Source organism: Lagopus muta, chromosome 6, assembly GCF_023343835.1.
Source record: "Lagopus muta isolate bLagMut1 chromosome 6, bLagMut1 primary, whole genome shotgun sequence".
Lineage (NCBI taxonomy): Eukaryota > Metazoa > Chordata > Aves > Galliformes > Phasianidae > Lagopus > Lagopus muta.
Genome location: NC_064438.1, coordinates 55936468 through 55954640, shown reverse-complemented (window position 1 = coordinate 55954640; position 18173 = coordinate 55936468). Strand labels below are relative to the sequence as shown.

Genomic DNA, 18173 nt, shown 5'->3' with positions numbered 1-18173 from the left:
GCACCGCAACTTCTCACGCTGGGAGAAAGCAGAAGTGTTATAATAGAGGCTCAGTATGTTGAGTTACTGGAGTGAGCACCTGCTTTGATTCAGCCACTGATTTTTCATCATCCCTAACATTTTTAAATGCGTACATGGAAAATTTGTCTTAGGCCAACACAACCAAATGATGTGTTTATCTCTGCAGATGCGCTCATCGGTCGCCTCTTTGGAGCACGAGGTAGAGAGGTTAAAAGAAGAGATCAAAGAAGTGGAAACTGTACGTGCAAGTGTTTTTCTCTTTGAAGCTTTTGGTTACTCAAAACATAATTTAATCCTGTGCTGTAAATCTGAGTATCCTGGGATTTCTCTTCTGTAAGCAGTGTGCCTCTTGCCTTGTTAAAGCTGAACCTCTTGGCACATGCTTTTGAGAAGCAGAGGTGCAGAGTTCTAGAAACTGTTCTGATTTTATTTCAGTACTCATCCACTGGATTGAGTCTCTGGAAAGTGGGGCCCTTTTCTTGGGAGACCAAGCAGTTTGCCAACAAGCAGATATATCAAAGTAATCTTGGGTTTGATTCTTTGTTTTGTTTTATGATCTTCTTATTTTTGTTTTAGTCTTTTTGAAGTCTAACAGTTTAAATCTGTGCTAGGCAGTCACTGGATTTGAAATGCTCTCTTAATGTCATGGAATACTTGATAGAAATTTGTAGCTAATAATAAATTAAGAAAATGATGCTGCAAGGAAGACATTGAAAACATTTGTTTTAACTCTGTTTTTCTGTTTCTAGCTTAAAAAAGAGAGAGAACATTTGGAAAGTGAACTAGAAAAGGCAGAAATAGAGCGATCTACTTATGTTTCAGAAGTCAGAGAGGTAAACATGATTGACCAAGCTGTCCTTTTTCCTTTGTTTGGTTTCCACCTGGCTGGCAAACTAATCTAATGCTTAGCCCCTACGGCTGAGGAATTTGTATGCTTGTGACCTTAGGGTAGAGCGGCACACTAATAATGAGCAGAAGAAAGGTGGGCATCCTAAGGAGACAAATCCTAAAACTCTAAACTTCATTTCAGCTCAAAGATCTGTTGACTGAATTGCAGAAAAAACTTGATGATTCATATTCTGAAGCAGTAAGACAGAATGAAGAGTTAAATTTGGTAAGAAGCTTGTTCTCTGCTGGGCACAACGTAGGCTCCCAGCATTACTTATGAAGCAGAGACTTTATTCCAAGTCCTGTCTGTTCTGCTAACCTCTTCAGCTTGATATTTTTGTCCATTTCGGTCATTTGTGTAGTCTGACTTCTACAATTTGTCTCTTTCTCTGCTCCTAACAACAGCATGTCTGGTTCTTAAGACTTTCCAAAGTCTTTACGTCTTTGATACCCGAGCCTTCTTGAGAGTCAATGCTGTATAGTGTGGACATATGCAGATATAACATCCTTGGAGCAGCAGATGTGCTCCCATCACTTCAATTTGAGGAATATTCTCTGGTTGTTTTTTGTTTTTTTTTTTCCAAAGCTCTTGAGGATGCACCTGTGATATCCATGCTCTGACTGGGCAGAGGCTTTTCCATCCTTCTCTGTCATACACAGATGGATCCAAAGCAATATTGAATTAATTCTGAGTATCCAGCCATTCTGCAGCTGGTGTTTTGATGTGGCTGAATAACTCTTCTGGCTTGTGGCAGACACCACGTGCAGCATGCTTGGCTAGAAGCACTATCCAGCCAATAATGCTCTTGTTGCAGGTTTTCTCAAGAAGCAGTTGGATTACCCGAGGCCAGACCTGTAGACCCCCTAGATGCATGGTTCTCCAATCTGAGTCCTTTCATTTGTTTCAGTGTCTTTTTTTTTTTCCTTCCCGTGGTTGTGTTTGAACTTTCTTTGTGCTTTTGAGCCAGGATCAAGAGAAGGTTGTTTCTGCCACTGTGTCTTCAGTGGGTTTTGGAGTTATAGAACCTGTTATAGAAGCATATTGTAGAATGGCTGAGCTTGGAAGAGACCTTAAAGATCATTGAGCCTCACCCCCTGCCCTGGGCTGGGTGTCCCCCATCAGATCAGGTTGCCCAGGGCTCCATCCATGGCCTTGGGCACCTCCACAAATGTGGCTAAAATAGTCAATTTAAGAAAAAATAAATAAATAAAAAAAATTCACACACTACTGAAGCGTAATCGCATGCTTGGCAAGTCTAATACAGCACTCATTAGCATCCTTCCTCAGCAACCAAAGCCTCCTGTTTTGAAAGCAAGGGAAATGGGAATTGAATGCATATCTTAAAGTTAATCAGCAAACGCCAGCCTCTTGAATATAGGAGGCAACAATCTATTATGTTCTGTAACAACAGAAGCTTAAAAAGCTGAGCTCCCTGCTAGGGCAGCTTGACTTGGCAGTGTGGTGATGCTGTGCTATTTGGAGGAGGTAGTAAACAAGTACCTGTGTGCAAATGGCTCAGGAGCAGCCTCCAGTGCATAGGAGGGTTTTTTTTCCCCTCTTTATTTTGTTTTTGGCAGTGGGCAGGAGGCTAAGCAATAGGAATTGATGGGATTTTGTAAGGCTTTCCATTTATTTGTGGGTTGAGCATGGAGAGAAGCAGGCACCACTGCAGAGTGCTTCCCCAAAATGTAGAAACCAGCATCCACTGGTACACGTGCTCCAAAGGGGGAAGCCTTCTGTGCATGAGATAAATGTGTATTGCAGAGGTTTGGAACCAGGGAGAATCTGGCTGTCTGTGCAGCCCATTGTTGGATGCTTTAATCCCCTGCTGGCTCCCAAGAAGATTGACAGCAGGAATAGTGGACGTTAGTGCAGTGCACTTCAGAGTCACAAATCCTACAAAATTGCCACTCAAGCTTCTTATTAGTTTTCCTATTTGAGGCTCCAGTCTGAAGTGCTGTGGCTGGTTGTGTGTGCTGCCTTGAAGAGCAATTGAAATATTCTTTAAAAAAAAAAAAAAGAAAGTTTATTTCCTTTCTCTGGAAGGCTGTGTTTTAAGGGCAGGCAGTGCAAAGTATTCATCCCTCTTGGTGGAAATAGTTTCACTTTTTGGACTGAATCTAAACACAATCGACAACTTAATACACCCCTGCCAGTGATTCATTCCCTGATCTGACATGAGCAGACTGATTAAGTCAACAGAGTTGTAACAAGTGGTGCTTTATTAAGATGACAAGCAGGGGTTTTTTAATTTTTTCAGCAGTGAAGTGACAGTGTAGCCTGAATTAGGAAGATGACAGTCTACATTTTGGGGTATTTGCTATGAATTGAGTCGAAGCTGGGACTGGCTTGTGATAGGAGTGCTAGAGAGGCTTATGTACACTCAATATTGCTAATGGTCTTATTGGCAGTACAGTTGAGATCACTTGTAGTTAATCTGATTCCAACTGCATCTTTTCTTCTGTAGTTTCCATTCCTGACACTTATCTTTACAGATGGACTCTCTCTTCTTCGACTGTCTTTGTAAACCTCACCGTACGTGTTCACTAATCCAATGTGTGCAGTAATCGTTAGCAATCTTACTCCTGTTGCAGTGTGCACTAGGGCAAGCTAGGGGAGAGACAAATTGCATCTGTTTGTATGTGGGGGAAACTGATTTTCTTTGTTACTGTTTTGCAGCTGAAAACGAAGTTAAGTGAAACACTGTCGAAACTCAAAGTTGATCAAAACGAGAGGCAGAAGGTAGCTGGTGACTTGCCCAAGGTAAGCAGAGACCCTTAACAGTTACAGATGTAAATACAGCTGAAGCCCTTTCAATCTGTAGTTTTACAGTGCTGGAAAATGTGGTGTTTCCAACTGCCTGCCTGCTGGGGTGGTACTGCACTCACTGCTTTCCCAGGTGGCTGAGGCTGTGGGTATAAGAGCTTGTGCATGATACCTGTGGGTCTTTTGAAATGATAAAAATGCAACAAGCAGCTTTGTTTCATTACCCACAAGTGTCTCTTGTCCATGATAATTTTATGCCAACAGGTGATTTGAGGCTGACAAATAATTCTTTATTTTAAGAAACCCAGCCTAATAAAACCCCATCTCACAGCCCTACAGCCACATCACAGCCTTTTAAACCTTTTAAATCCAGGCTCAAATGGTGATGGTTACAAGTTGGCTCACAAGCCATCTGCCCATTTGCACGTGGTTACAAGTTGGCTGTAGCCCAGGAGGCTGCAAGTCTTTCAAGTTAGCTCAACACAAGCTCAGTGAGACAAGCAGGTGGGTTACCTCTGCTTTTCTGTGTTGGTAGCTCTTGCAAGATGGATTGGAGTGGAATATCTTTAAGGATGTGAGGTGTCAGTGCTGTCGCTCCTGAGAGGAACCTCTCATGGGAGGACTGATAAATGGAGGGAGACAAGAATAGCCTGTGGAGTAGCTGAGGCCAGGCTCTAGGCTCTACAACACTTTGTTCCTTCTGTGATGCTGTCTTCTCAGCCACGAGTACGAGGTGAAGCTGGGAAGGAATGTAGAAGCCTTAAATAAAGGTTGCTAGTGGTCTGGGGTTAACAGCAGTTCTTCCAGGCGTCTTCTACAGCTGTCCTGCCTCTTGAGGTACTCTAAGACCTGTCAGTGATGGGCCAGTGGGGTTGACAGAGTCACCAAAGCACTGCCAGGAGGTGAGAAGACGAAGGAGATCTGCTATGATAAAGTGTTTAAAACCTTTTGCTTGGAACAGTTATGCTGGGTGTGTACAAATGAAGGGAGCTCTACTGATGCCTGTGGTTTGTGGCGTGCTCAGTGTAAATACAGATCAGCAATCAGGCTTCTGGAGACCTGCCTGTGCAGCTACTCTCACATGAAATGAAAAAAAAATATGCAATTTTTTTACGTAGTAACTTGATGTAAGACTATTAGAGTTTCCCCCATAGAATTGCTTTAAAATGCAGGCAGGCTGACACACGACGTACTGATTGTAAGGAGACATGTCAATCTTGGCAAATGTATTGGTCCCCTGAGCAAATCTGGCATAAAACACATTTCCTGCTGAACAATGATTTCCTGTGTCTCTAATGCTGCTCCTGGAGAGATGGGGGGGAGGGGGGGGGGTTCAGTTCTCAGCCTTTGCTAATTGTTGCCTCCTCTGTTTTGTTTTGTGTTTTCCCACCCTGCAGGCCCAGGAGTCCTTGGCATCTCTTGAGAGAGAAATTGGAAAAGTTGTTGGGGATGCCAATGTTATTGAAAACAGCGACGTTCGCACAGAGTCGGTGAGTGTTTCTCTTGTGCTCAGAGCAGCACAAATCTCATGCACAGTATCGAGTTTGGGAAGTTAGCTGCAGCTTAGGCATGATTTCGATGGGGAGATAAAAGCTTGATGAAACTTCCTGTCTCATAGCTTGTCACAGTGCTTTCTTTCTAAGCATTGGGTGTTCCATTGTCCATCTGGGTTATGACCTCATTCCTGTGGGTCAAATTTGCAAGAAGGAAGGGAAAAGATTCTGGATGTGAGATCTGGGCTTCCAACGGCTGTTGGTTTGAGCAGAAGTGGGAAGAGAAAAGTTAAGGGAAAATCCCCAAACTTGTCCCTTCAAGAAGAGATGCTATAAGTAAATCTGCTGATTACTAAGTAAGCTTACAATATTGACAGTTGGGTTGCTGTAAGTAATACCAAAGGAAGAGGGCAATCTTGAGTGTCCTGGGAAAATCTCTTGCCAGAACCTTGAGCCTTTTGGTTCTCTGCAGCTGTGGGCAGGAGCCTGCCATTAGCCACAGATAGGTGCTTAAATGCAACTCCAGCTGGCCCCTGCTCCATTCTGTGCTGACCTTGGTGTGGTCCTGCAGCAAGGTCATGCCAGTCTTTGTCAGTAAGCAACCAACTCAAGTGCTGCTTTGTGCTGTGAGTACAGAACTCTGCAGACTGACTGTTTTTAGGTCCTCTGGTAATTGGATTGCAGTTGCAAGATCTGGAATTGAAGGACTCTAAAGTGGCTTTTTCTCATGTTGATGAGTAATTGCCTGAGCCTGTGGGTTACTGTTTGCATGGAGGATTGCTGAGCTGTTTCTGCAGCTGGTAATCCCAGAGAGCTGGCCCTCACCACTAGCACAGGTGCCTGAGTCCTGGTGTCATAACAGGACTTCCCTATCTCTGGAAACAAAAGCATGCTCATCAGCTTCAAAATGGCTTCAGAAGAGCTTTCCAGTAGGCAGCTGGGATGGGTAAAGCAGATGTCTTCCCAGCATGTTTTACACAGCTAAACGGCGTCGGTGAAACTCATTACCCGTTTTCATCTGATGGATAGAGTGGTAGGAAATGCTGCCATTTGAGGAGGAAAGGAGCACTTGCTGGTAGGATGAGTAATTCATATCGACTCCTTTTAGCCACTAAAAATATGTGGCTTCATCAGTTGAGACAGGAAGCTAGGAGTCCTCTAAGGAGCACAGTATTAAAGCTTTTGTAGTCATTAGCAGGAAAGAGATGGCTTTTTTCAGAGTGATTGTTCATGGATCGACCCACGTGGTGTGGGCTTCCTACCTCAGGGCCAGAGCTGCAGCTGGGCTTGGGAAACCACTGATGTCCCAACCCTGTGAGCTGCTTTCCTGGAAGGGGTGTTGGGTCTGCTGAGCCCTGTCCTGTGCTGACAGCAGAAGCCAGATGGTGACAATTGGGTGCTCCATGTCCCTGTCTTTAGCAGGATGGAAAAAAGCAGCCCTCTTTAAGTCAGTGACAAACTGCTTGTTTTCTGCTATGCCCATCTGGCCTTCCTTTGGGCTTGATGCCAGGGGTTGCCCAATTTGCTGAAAAGGCAAGTGCAGGGTTTGGGGCAGGGCTAACAGCACAAGCTGACCACCAGAGGAATCCGTTGTCCTGCTTATTCCTCCTGCTTGCAGTGCTCAGAGTCAGCCAGGCCGTGATGCTGTCAGCCATGGCATTTCATGGCTGGTAATGCTGTCCAGGTGTCGTTAGATGTTCCCTGCTATGGCCAAACCCTGTCTGTTTGGGATCTCACCACCTCAGCCTGGCAGAACCCCTCTGCTTTATGTATCCCTCCACTCTGGCTGTGTGGGAGCATTGTGGGGCCCTATCCAGTTTTCCTGTAGCATATCTGTTGCTTTATTCTTAGGAGCGTGGAAAAACAGTCCTAATGAACCTGTAATTAAGCCTTCATTAGTATTAAAAAAACAAAAAAGCTAATTGTCTAAACACTGCTGTAAACAGGTAGCCATTGGCAGAGGCTGAAATTAGAACATTATCTCCTTCCTTATGCCTTTTTTGCTGCTGCTTTTTTTTTTTCCAGAACAAAAAAACCAGCAAAGCTGTCTCCCCAGAAGCCTCAAACCCCAGCTTAAAATAGCTGTTAGATTAAAAAAAGAAAGTCTTCCAGCCACTTCCACCTAGCAACAGGGACTTTTTATTTTTTGTTAAGAGGGACCTGAAAACACATGCTTGCAAATGAGCATATTTGTTCCTTCTGGGTACTGGAACCAACCCACAAAATTGAGAAATGCTGCTTGCACAAACCCTCAAACACATTCTGTGTGTTTTCGTTAGACTCCTTTTCTTTCTATTTAAAAATAGACCATTTGGGCTTTCTAATTAGCTTGCTTCCTTGTCACTTATGGGACTAGATGATGACTAAAGGCTGCCTTTTAGTATGCTTTAAGGAAGTCGTTTATATTCAGCAGCTCTCTTAGGCAGTAAACTTATTTTGAGGATTATATGCAATCTAATGGGCTTTCTTCCCTGAATCTGTGTGAAACACTCCATCCTTGAAAACTGAGAATGCCTTACATGTGGAGCACAGCAGGGGTGAATCTGTCAGCTCAGTGCCTGTCAGATGGAACACCTGATCGGGGACGTACCCAGGAGGGAATAAAATCATTCAGGTTCTGAGAGGCTCCTATGGCCACCCCGCTGCCTCTCTACTTCCCCACATCCCAAAGGTGTTCTCCCCCAAGCCCCAGAACTATGGGGCCAGGGTGCAGCACCAGCCTCGTAATGCAGCTGTGGGCTAACAGAAGCTGCTGTGTGCCTGAGTTGAGCCCAAGCCCGTTGAAGACTGGTCATGATTTGACTCAGTGAAAGCTGAGGATGTGTCTGTAATTCATTGGTATGCAAGGCTGGGCTGGATGGAGTCCTGGGCAGCTTGATCTGATGGGGGGCAACGGCCCATGGTGGGGTTGTGGGGTGGGGGGGGTGCCTTAGCTTCTCTTCTGACCCCAAAATTGTGATTCTACGATTAGTAAAGCCACAAAATAGAAGGGAGGAGGAGGCAAATATAGGTGAGAAGGGCACTTCCTTGAGGTGAGGGCTGGGGGGGAAATGAAGGGCTCCTCCATTGCTTCAGCTTGTGGTGGTTCCTATGCTAACGTGTGTGCATTCCCAGTGCTGTTGGTCAGTGCCGTGGTCCATTCATTAGCTGATACGCTAATTGCACTCGCCTCTCCACTTTAATCAATCCTTAGGAGATTGCTGTGTGAATTCTCACCCTTGACAGAGTTGCTTTGCTACTTCAGTAAGGGTAAAATGGGTTAAAGCTACTGTACAATGCCAATGGTTTTTAGAGTAGAAAAATGTTTACCAGTTGCACGCAAGCAAAGAGCTCTGCAATACATTGCTTTGTTCTCTTGCCTGAGCCCAGAGTAGTTTCTGTAATGGTGCAGGTGGTTGAGTTTGATTTACTGCCCTCTCTGCGTTACAGCAAGTCTAGCCGCGTTGCAAGCCAAATGGGAGCTGGGAAAGTGGCCCTCTCTGAACTTGCTCTAATTTCCCTTAAACCCCAGGGAGAGATTTGCAGCAGCATTATGCATCAGTCTTGTTCTGTTAGGAGAGCTGCTTTCAGCTGGAGTGCAGTTGGCTGATGCTGAGCGCTCGCAAACGCTGCCGTGTTCATGTTGGGGATTGGGTGCCGCTGTAGCGCTGGCACCGAGGCAGGTTTGCTTATTTTTAGCTGATGAATTGCAAGGGGAAGCTCTCCTGCAGGTCTGTCTGCACGTCTGTCTTGGGAGCTGAATGAGGAGCGGTTCTGATGCGGAGTTCTTGGTGCCTCTCTGAAGGAGGCAATCAATAAAGGTAATCAAACAGGGATTATAGCATCGTTAGCGCAGCACGCCTGACCTGGGGAGAAGGGCGGGCAGGAGGGGAAGAGTCCACTTTGGAGCTGCAGGACTTTCCCTATTAATATGAAGCTGTTGGACTCCTTTTCAAAAAGAAAAAGGAGAGAAAAAAGTGAGCTGGGTGTTGCCATTGCAGGGCAGGTCTGTCACCGTGTGCCCAGCAGCGCCGGTGCAGGGGATGAAGGGTTGGATGTCCAGTCAGATATCCCCAAAAGATTTCTCTGGGTTGCTGACTGAAGCTCAGTTACTCAATAGTGCTGAGGACACGATCCCCCAGAGGGCAGCAGACCAGAAAATGAAAGGCTTCAGTGGCTTTTAGGCTTTGAGTTCCTTGAAAAAAGACACGGGACAAAAAACCACAACCTGGGGATGCCATTCACCCGTCTCTTCTGCTGACCTCAGCTCATGGTGCACTGAAATCACCAACAGCTCCAACCAGCCGTCCCTTTCCCACCCTATCAGACAAGTCCTTGGTGGTCCTGCAGCCTCATTCCTCCAGCAGCAGGCTCAGAAACCATCCTACAGAATGACACGTGCACTCTGTGGTTTGTAGTGAGGCTTGCAGGGCCGTGGCTTGGCACTGCTGTCTGGGTCTGGCTTAGCTGCAGTTGAAGCAGCACAGCTCCTGGAAGCAGGGAGCACATGTGATCCTTCTGGAGCCAGGGGGCAGCGATGCTGTGTGCAGGTGATTCCTTGGAATGGGAAATGGCTTCTTGACTTTGAACAGTGTTCCCTTTAAATGTGGCTGTAACCCTCTGACTTACAGAAATTGTTCCCATCTGTGTGAGGAGCTGTAATTTTATACAGATGAGCTAATTCTAGACTTTCTTGGTAATTAGATTGTAAATGAGTTTTTAATGATTTTTTTTTTTTTCTTCTTCCAGGAATTGACTGATAAAAGACTAAATGTGGCGGTGAATCTTAACCAGGATGTAGGTCATCTCAAGAAGCTGCTCGTGTCAGTAAGCCAAATGCTGTCAAAGGGACGAGAACATTACCAGCTAGTAGGTGGGTGTGCAGGGCTGGGGTGCTGCCCCGTGATGGTGTGAGATTTGGTTTGGGTCTGATGAGACAGGTGTTAAAACCTGAAGCTTCCTATCTGGAGGCATTCAAGGCCAGGCTGGATGTGGCTCTGGGCAGCCTGGGCTGCTGGTTGGCAACCCTGCACATAGCAGGGGGTTGGAACTGGATGAGCACTGTGCTCCTTTGCAACCCAGGCCATTCTATGGTTCTTTGATCTCTGTTGCTGTGTTCTCAGACATAAGATCTGAGTTTTGGGTGGCCCTGTGTGAAGCCAGGAGTTGGACTTGGTCCGTATGGATCCCTTCCAACTTGACATATTCTGCAATCTGCACTGCATTAAAAGCAGTATTGGTAGGCACCAGGTTTCTTCCTCTCCGGGGCCAGGTTTCACTCAACTGGGACTGACCTCACATCCGTGACCCTCTCAGTTCAGGCACACAACTCTTTATCCCTTGCAAAGTTTTGTTCCCACAGTGCCTGTGCCTTGTTTCCTTCTTCCCTGTTACAGGAGCCAAGTGTCTGTACTTGAAGTGTCTGTACTTGTAAGCTCTGATTGCTTTGGGATTGGGGATGTAATGTAACCCCCTTGGGCTTCCCTGAGTTAGCAGCAGTGGTGTGCTGTGGTCACAGGGATATGAATACCTAAAGCATCAGCCTGGCATGAACTCTTGATCTGCTTACAGACGCACCAACAGGGCTTTTATTTTAATATTCAGCCAGCTTTGAGACCTGGGCTTTGGTGGTTGACTGCATCATGAAGTTCTGAAATGGCCCCAAGTGAGCCAAGGGTTGGCAGAGGTCATCCCAGGGCCAGCAGTGGGTGAGGCCAACGTGTCAGGAACTGCTGGGCTCACGTGGCGTTGTGTCTTTCTCTTGCAGAATGAAGTCACGGGGAATCGCTGATCTGAGGATAGCAGAAGGCATTGTATTATATTTTGCCAAATTAAAGCCTTATTTATGTTTTCACCCTTTCTACTTCGTCAGAGACACTGAACAGCGTTTTGTCTTTTCTAATCCTTGTTAGACTACTGATTTAAAGAAAAAAAACCCGACTCTGTAGACACCTCCAGAGTTTAGTTTTATAATAACAAGAAAACCTGTTTGGATAATTAGACCTTTACATTCCTGGAGAGACAGTAAACACGTAATCTTTTGTCTTCTTTTGCTCAGTAAAACTTGTTCAGAAAACTCCAATGTGGCAAAGTCACCAATGGGATATAACATTTTAATACTGATGTTGTACACTGTTTTACTTAAATACATTTTTGGGATTAGCTGCCTCTGACTTCAACCTCAAGTAAACACTCCTTTTTTTTGGTTTTTTTTTTTTGGTTTTTTTTTTTTTGTTGTTGCTAATGTAATCAGTTTTTGTAATGGTGTCAGCAAATAAAGGGATGCTATTATTTGTGCTGTTTCTGTTCTTGGTGTTGGACACGCTGGGCTCAGGTGAGATTGCCAGCTCTGTTTGGAGACCTTCCTTCCAGATGGGGGTCTGCTCAGGTCAGAGCTCAGAGATGGAACAGGGATTCCTCTGGGTGTGTGGGAGCTCAGGTGCTTTTCCTTCCTGGGTGTCATGGTTCTATGTTTTTTGTTTTTGTTTTTTTTGTTTTTGGGTTTCAGTATTCCACATCAAAACATCATGTAGTGTACGGGGCATTAAAGTGTCACTGCCCAATCCCAGCTACCTATCCCTGTACATTACAGAAGTCACGGGATTTGGCTCTTCCGGGTGGGGGGGGCGCACTCTTGCTGCCTTGCAGTGGGTGCTGGAGGTGCTTTCCTAGCCGTTCCAAGCTTTTCAGGTTTGAATCGGTCCCGGGAACTCTCTCTCTCTCATCTTGTCTGATTCATTAATCTCAATTGCAATTAAATTGTATCTATTGTGTTATCTTGTATTCCAATATTATAGTAAAATAAGTTTTCCTCCATAGATTGTTGCCGCTGTTCTTTTCCTCCCTTCCTTCCTTCCCATTTTTGTGGGACTGGGGTGGGGGGGGAGAGGGCAGAGGCCTGTCGCCCCTGTCACGGACATAGATTGATCTGGTCAAATCCGTGACAGATTTTTGGCGCCCAACATGGGGCACGACTGCTTTTTAGCTTTTAGAACGAATCTTTTTTTCTCTCTGCTCTTAGAGAGCTTCGTTAGGGAGCATTATCAGTAGTTCAGGTTTCTGTGCTGGAAAACCTGACCTTGAAAGATTAGGCGTACTGCCAGTGTTCTGGGATATTTGTAAACTTTGAGCACTACTTAGTCTGAGTAGTGCCTTTTTTCCTTTTTTTTTTCCCTCCTCTTGTTAGCTTCAATTCATTAACCCTTTTTTAGCAAGTACCAGCGATGAACCCACTCGTTATCGTGGGGGTGCTGGGTAAAGGATTTAAAGCAATGGTGTTAGTCACAACCTACTGGCCAATAATCCATCTCACACTTGTGTGTTTTGGAATTGCATCCGTATATAACTATCTAAGGGCACTGATGGAGACACCTATGTTTTACCTATTTGCAATGTGGTATGATTTGAACTTTGACATCTACATCCCAGAAGGAATGGCTAATTTCTCAAACAACTACATCCCAGAAGGAATGGCTAATTTCACAAACAGCTACATCCCAAATGGAATAGCTAATTTTACAAACAACACGATGTTCAGACCAGTCTCCAGTTTTTCTTCTCGGTTTGTTAAACGTTTTTCGAATCTTGAATTAATACTCATGTTGGTGTGCGTGTCATCAATTCTCCTGAATGTACTCCAACGCATTTGTAATAAGGAGTCTTCTCCAAAACTAGAGAATGATGATTGGCAGGGAATATGGAGAGGTTTAGGAAAGGTTTTAGAAGCATGGGGACCCGCAGTGTCATGGGATTTTACTCTTGAACACCTGTGGGATCCTGAGAAACTAAGCCAGTATTTGAGTCAGGGACTATGCGGCTTACATAAATCTAAGGAGGTACAACTTATTTGGGGTTTGGCTTGTGCTTACCTTGCCCTATATAATACCATTCTGGAGAGAGAGAGTTTCCGAGCTGAGGTTCAAGCCAAAGGGGAAAATCCCCAAGTCAAATCTAATCAATCACAGGAGACACCAGTAACAATACCAGTTGCTCCTGTGGAGGGCAAGAAATGGAAACGAGTGTCTTCGCGTCTTGAACAAAAAAGAGAAGAGGAGGAGGAGGAGGAAGATCCAGGCGAGGGGCCCTCCTCAGAACCACCACCATCTCGAAAGGCAAAAACAAAAAACATAGAACCATGACACTGGGATGGTTCAGTCTGGAGAAGAGGAGGTTCAAGGGAGATCTTACTGCTGTCTACAACTGCCTGAAGGGGAGCAGTCAACCTCTGGTCCCAGGTAACAGCGATAGCACAGAGGCAACAGCCTCACATTGTGACAGGAGGTTCAGGTTGGCTATTAGGAAACATTTCCTATGAGGAGTGGTGAGCTGGCACAGCTGCCCAGGGTGGTCACCATCCCTGGAGGTGTTCAAGAATCACAGAGATGTGGCACTGAGGGATGTGGGCATGGTGGGGTGGGGTTGAGCTGGGGGATCTCTGGAAGCCTTCTCCAGCTTGAGTGATTCCATGCATGTCTGAGAAGAACTCTTCAGTTCTGCATGATGTTGTTCTTGCTGAGCTTTGGCTAATACTTGAGGATACGAATATTTGAAGAGAGGCAGTAAAACAGAATGGGGGGCAAAGTGGAGTAACTGTAGAGGTGAAATGGTTGAAACTGTTCCCTTTGAGCTTTCTGTTACCTTTGTGGTTTTTTTAATTCTTAAATTTTTTGTTCTTTTTGGGACTCAGACAGCCAGATGGGAGAGCAAGAAGCCTCAGTGTTGCACCACCCAGGAAACCAGTGAGTTTGTCACAAGTCCTGCCAGGATAGCTCCGAATTGGGAAAGGAAAGCTAGAGCCTGTGTTTCTGTGCAGAGGTTGCCTTTCATGTCTGCAGTTAAGTAAACCAGTGTTGCTTAGATATGTTATGTCACTGAGTACAACTTAGACTGCTTGTTGGTTCTTTGAAGCACTAAGCCTTTCTAGTGCCACGGTCGTTCCTTACAACTGGATCTGAGGGGAAGCCAAGCCCTGGAAGGTCTCCAGGTTCTGGCCAGGTGCTGATCCTTCAGCAGGCAGCTGGAGGCCTGTTTTTGTGGGTAGGCAGCAGCCGAATCGCAGAACCACAAGATGGTTTGGGTTGGAAGGGACCTTAAAGCCCATCCGATCCCAGCCCCTGCTGTGGGCTGGGTGCCACAGATGCAGCATCCAGAGGAGCAGGGGCAATGTGGGAGCACGTTCTCCAGGTCCTTGAACTTCTCCTCTGGGTTAAGCTGCAGAGCTCAGTTTCAAAGGGGTGAGAACTGCAGCGTCATTCCCTTTCCTCTTGGCAAAAATCCTCCCTGGAGAGGACGTGCAATTTATTCATTGTAATAAATTTCAGTGCAGGTTTTCTGCTTTGCTTTAGGAGGGATGTCCCAAGGTGTTAAAGGCAGCTGCAAGAGCCCGGCTGAGCAAAGCCCAATGCCCTCTCTGGAGTGCTGGGATAGCCCTGGGGCTGCTTTCATCTTGGTGTCCTCCCCAATCCTTGAGCACTGCAGCCTCTGGCAGCTGTCTCTCCAATCTGGAAGGTGGTTTGGTCACTAGGAAAGCTGTGCCCTGGGCATCTGCTACAATAAAACACGAGGGCTTAAAAATCAATTGGAAGGAGCTCGGTCATCACTGCCAAGTCTCCCAGCTGCAGCCCCGAGCCATAGGCCTGCGCTAGAGGGAGACAATGGCTGATGGATGCTGAGCTGGAGAAAGGCCAGCCCTGGGATGCTCAGATGCCAGCGATGGGGTTTTAATTGCAATTTGCTCCTGGAGAAATCGCGTGCATCGCGGTGCTGTGAGCTTCCCAGCTTCAGAGTGGGTTTCTTAATCGACCTCTGAGAAACGGGAAGGAGAAAGGCAGGGGAAGGCCCTCTGTGTCCCCACTGCAGCTCCGGGAGCTGTGCATCCTCACAGTCCCCAAGTGTGACTCCCCCTCCTCCTCCTCCCCCCCCACTTCCCCTGCTCATCTTCCTGGAGCTGCTGCTGGCTTTTCTTGGCCCATGACTCACTCAGCTATTTGTTACTGCGATTAAAAAAAGAAATCTCGTGCAACTTTCATTCGCCCTCAAATGATTTTTGCCATTAAAGCAGTTTGTGGTGGTGCTGCTGTGTTTTCTCCCCAGGGCTGTTGGTGCTCTGGGCCACTCACGTCCCATGTTTCCCTCACTCAGTGTTTTCTTTTACTGCATCGGGCTCTGTTTTTAAAGGAGAAGCCAGCTGAGAGCAATAGTAAATGAAAAATGGCTCTGCCAAAAGGGCCGAGCCACCCCAGCCCTTCAAAACAACTGAATTCCTGTGTTTTGGCTGGGAGAGAATAAAAAAAAAGTTGTTTTCTTTCCTAGAAGGAAAGAAAACAGCATCTCCCATCCACAGTGTTGATCTGCAGCAGATTGGGACCCGCTTCAGCCCGACGCCTGGAACCCATCAGCCACATTTCCCCTTCTTGAGCCATCCTGGGATGACAGATGTCCTGCAGCTCTGTGCTGCCTGATTCCATACAAAAGACTGTTCTTAACATGTCCTTTATTTCCATTGTTTTGCCCTGGCCGTGTTTGGGATGCTTCCAGGTCCCTGTGTGCCTCCATCCCCCCCATGCTGATGGGTGAGCTGTTGGCTCCTGCATCCTCAGCACGACCCACACGTGGCTCCTTGGAGGCTTTGCTCAGCTTCCTGCTGCTATTTTCGGAGCTGTTGCACCTAAAAATATGTTTTTAGGCTCTCGGGAAAGCAGGCTCTGCCTTTGTGTTGTTGAAGAGCTAATTAAACTGGTAGGAAACACAGGCTTTTGCACAGGGCCTGTTCCCTACTCTTAGTTTTTTCCTCTGTTTTCCCCATTGAATCTTCAATCTCAGCCCCGTGAGCAGAGTTGGCTGCAGACCTCTTCAATGCTCAGCTGGGTGAGAGATGGGATTGGGCAAATGGGAGCATGGTTGGTGGGCATTTGGGGGGGTGGGTTGGGGTTGGACCCAGGGATCTTCATGATCTTTCCCAAGCTGAATTACTCTGTGATTCTATGAAATGGTTTTGGATGATGAATGGCATCCTACTACATTATAGACACCTGGTGTTAACGTCACCGAGGGCTCATTAGGCCTTTGCTTTCCAGGCTCATCAGCAGTTATTTGTGTTGACAACCTCCTCTCCAAACACAACCACGGGTCCATTTATGTCTCTGTGGGACCAAAGCCATGAGATGGATGGAGCCCATCTGGGGCGATCCAGGGGCTCTGCTACTTGCAGGGCACGTTTGGGTAAAGCACTCATCCACTCCCAGCCCTGCTTAAAGCTTGGAGAGGGAAGAGCCAAGTCCATATGTTGGAACTGGATGATCTTTAAGGTCCCTTCGAAGCTGTTCTATGATATCTAGTCCTGCACTAAGAACCAGCTGCTTTGCTGCCCTTGGCAGTTGGTTGGACTTGGTGATCTTAGTGGTCTTCTCCAACTGGAATGACTCTATGCTTCTGTGCTGATGACATCCTTGGAGGCCTGGCCTCTTATTTAAACAAATTGACTTGTCCTAATCCAACCCTGCTGAGAACAACCTGAGCCACGTTGGGCACGGGGATATTGTTCTTTAAAGTCAATGAATATTTCAGGAGCAGGGCAAGCAGGTCTGTATCAGCAGTGCCAGTGCCGGCTCATCATTATTAATTTAATGGATGCAATTGTAAATTGGCTGAAGGTGCCTGACAGTTGAAATGACAAGAGCAGCTTCCCCACAGCCTCACTGGGGTGCTCTGCAGGGGAGCTTTGTGTGTCCAGATAAAGGAGTTTGGGGAAAACTGAGGTTTTGCTGGCTGTTCAGCAGGGCTGAATGATAGAAGTGTTTGGGTTGGAAGGGGCCATACAGATCATCCTGTCTCAATGTTCAGCACCTATACGGTGTGTTCCCAGTTCCTGGCTTGGTGCTGCAGTGATGATATAGGAGTCAGGGCACCAAACAACCTGATGGAGCTGGGTCCTCTCCCCAGCAATGTGGGCATCTTGTGAGCATCATCATCATCTTTCCCATCTGAAACAGGGAGATAATGACGCCTCCCTCCTCTCAGGGCAAGTGTGAAACCTCATAAGGTTTGTGGGGTTTCCCTTCCCCTTGGATTCTGGATGCTGTCAGTTGTGGAGTATTTGTCATAGACCTTGGGGTGTTTGATGGGTTGTGGTGCAGCTCTGTTTGTAGAGTGGTACAGCCAGTGTCATGGCTTTCTGAGGAGGAGGAGGAGGAGGGTCAGTTGGGTTTTAGGAAACATTTATTCACTGAAAGAGTGGTGATGCATTGCCACAGCTGCCCGGGTAGGTGGTGGGGTCACCATCTCTGGAGGTGTTCCAGAGCTGTGGAGATGTGGCACTGAGAGATGTAGGCAGTGGGCATGGTGGAGTGGGCTGGGTTGGGCTGGGGGATCTTGGAGGTCTTTCCAACCTGAATGATTGTATGATCTGATGTACATATGCATGCACGTGCCTAGTGCCTACCGTTAGGGTTGCTGTTGCCATTGGTGCCCTCCTGGTGTTGCAGACAGCAATGTGCTGCTCTAAGAGGTGTCAGCATTCATGTGAGGGCTACTTCTAGTTACAGGGGCCACTGTTCATCTCCGTGGCTTTGTTTGCTGCTGACAAAAGCCAGCTCAGGAGGGGGGCTCTTGCTAATAAGCTACATGTGTGCCACAGCAGTGATATATTGATGTGTTTTTAATAAATACTCACTTTAAAAAGGGACACATCTGCATCCTGTGTTAATCTGCTCATTACAAGACCACAGGTTTGCCAACGCCTGCTTTGAAGAGCTGCTCTTCATGTTCACTGCTACGGTGTTAGATCTGTGCCTCCTGAAGGGGAGGGAGGTCTGGATCAATGAGGACTCACTGTGGTAATTATTGTCAGCCTTCAAGTTTGGAGGATGGAGGAGTGCTGCGTCCATTAAGAATAAGGAGGGCGCTAACCCAGGAGACGATGAACCTTTCTGTAACCAGAAATGGGAGCTCATCCTCCGTGTCTCCGTGTTCCCAAACCAGGTGGGTGCCATTGCTGGGAGGGGTGACAGCTGGAGAAAAGGGCTGGG

General features: G+C 46.6%; 2 protein-coding genes across 12 annotated transcripts in view; both read left to right on the top strand.

Annotated features, from left to right (window-relative positions):
• The window catches only part of KTN1 (kinectin 1), a 70000-nt gene extending 58583 nt beyond the window's left edge, over nt 1-11417 (top strand). For 4 of the 10 annotated variants that reach the window (XM_048948066.1, XM_048948070.1, XM_048948061.1 and 1 more), the window contains 7 exons: nt 188-259; nt 771-854; nt 1052-1135; nt 3590-3673; nt 5074-5166; nt 9898-10021; nt 10916-11416. In XM_048948066.1, the coding sequence (XP_048804023.1) occupies nt 188-259; nt 771-854; nt 1052-1135; nt 3590-3673; nt 5074-5166; nt 9898-10021; nt 10916-10920 (546 nt within the window). In that variant the 3' untranslated portion in view covers nt 10921-11416. Of the gene's footprint in view, nt 1-187; nt 260-770; nt 855-1051; nt 1136-3589; nt 3674-5073; nt 5167-9897; nt 10022-10915 lie in introns of all 10 variants that reach the window. The other 6 variants (XM_048948063.1, XM_048948065.1, XM_048948069.1 and 3 more) reach the window with 6 other exon arrangements.
• A 637-nt stretch (nt 11418-12054) lies between these two features.
• Nucleotides 12055-18173, top strand: part of LOC125694708 (uncharacterized) — a 55680-nt gene continuing 49561 nt past the window's right edge. For both annotated transcript variants that reach the window (XM_048948299.1, XM_048948300.1), the window contains exon 1: nt 12055-13382. In XM_048948299.1, coding sequence (XP_048804256.1) covers nt 12372-13286 — 915 coding nt within the window. In that variant the 5' untranslated portion in view covers nt 12055-12371 and the 3' untranslated portion in view covers nt 13287-13382. The remainder of the gene's footprint in view (nt 13383-18173) is intronic.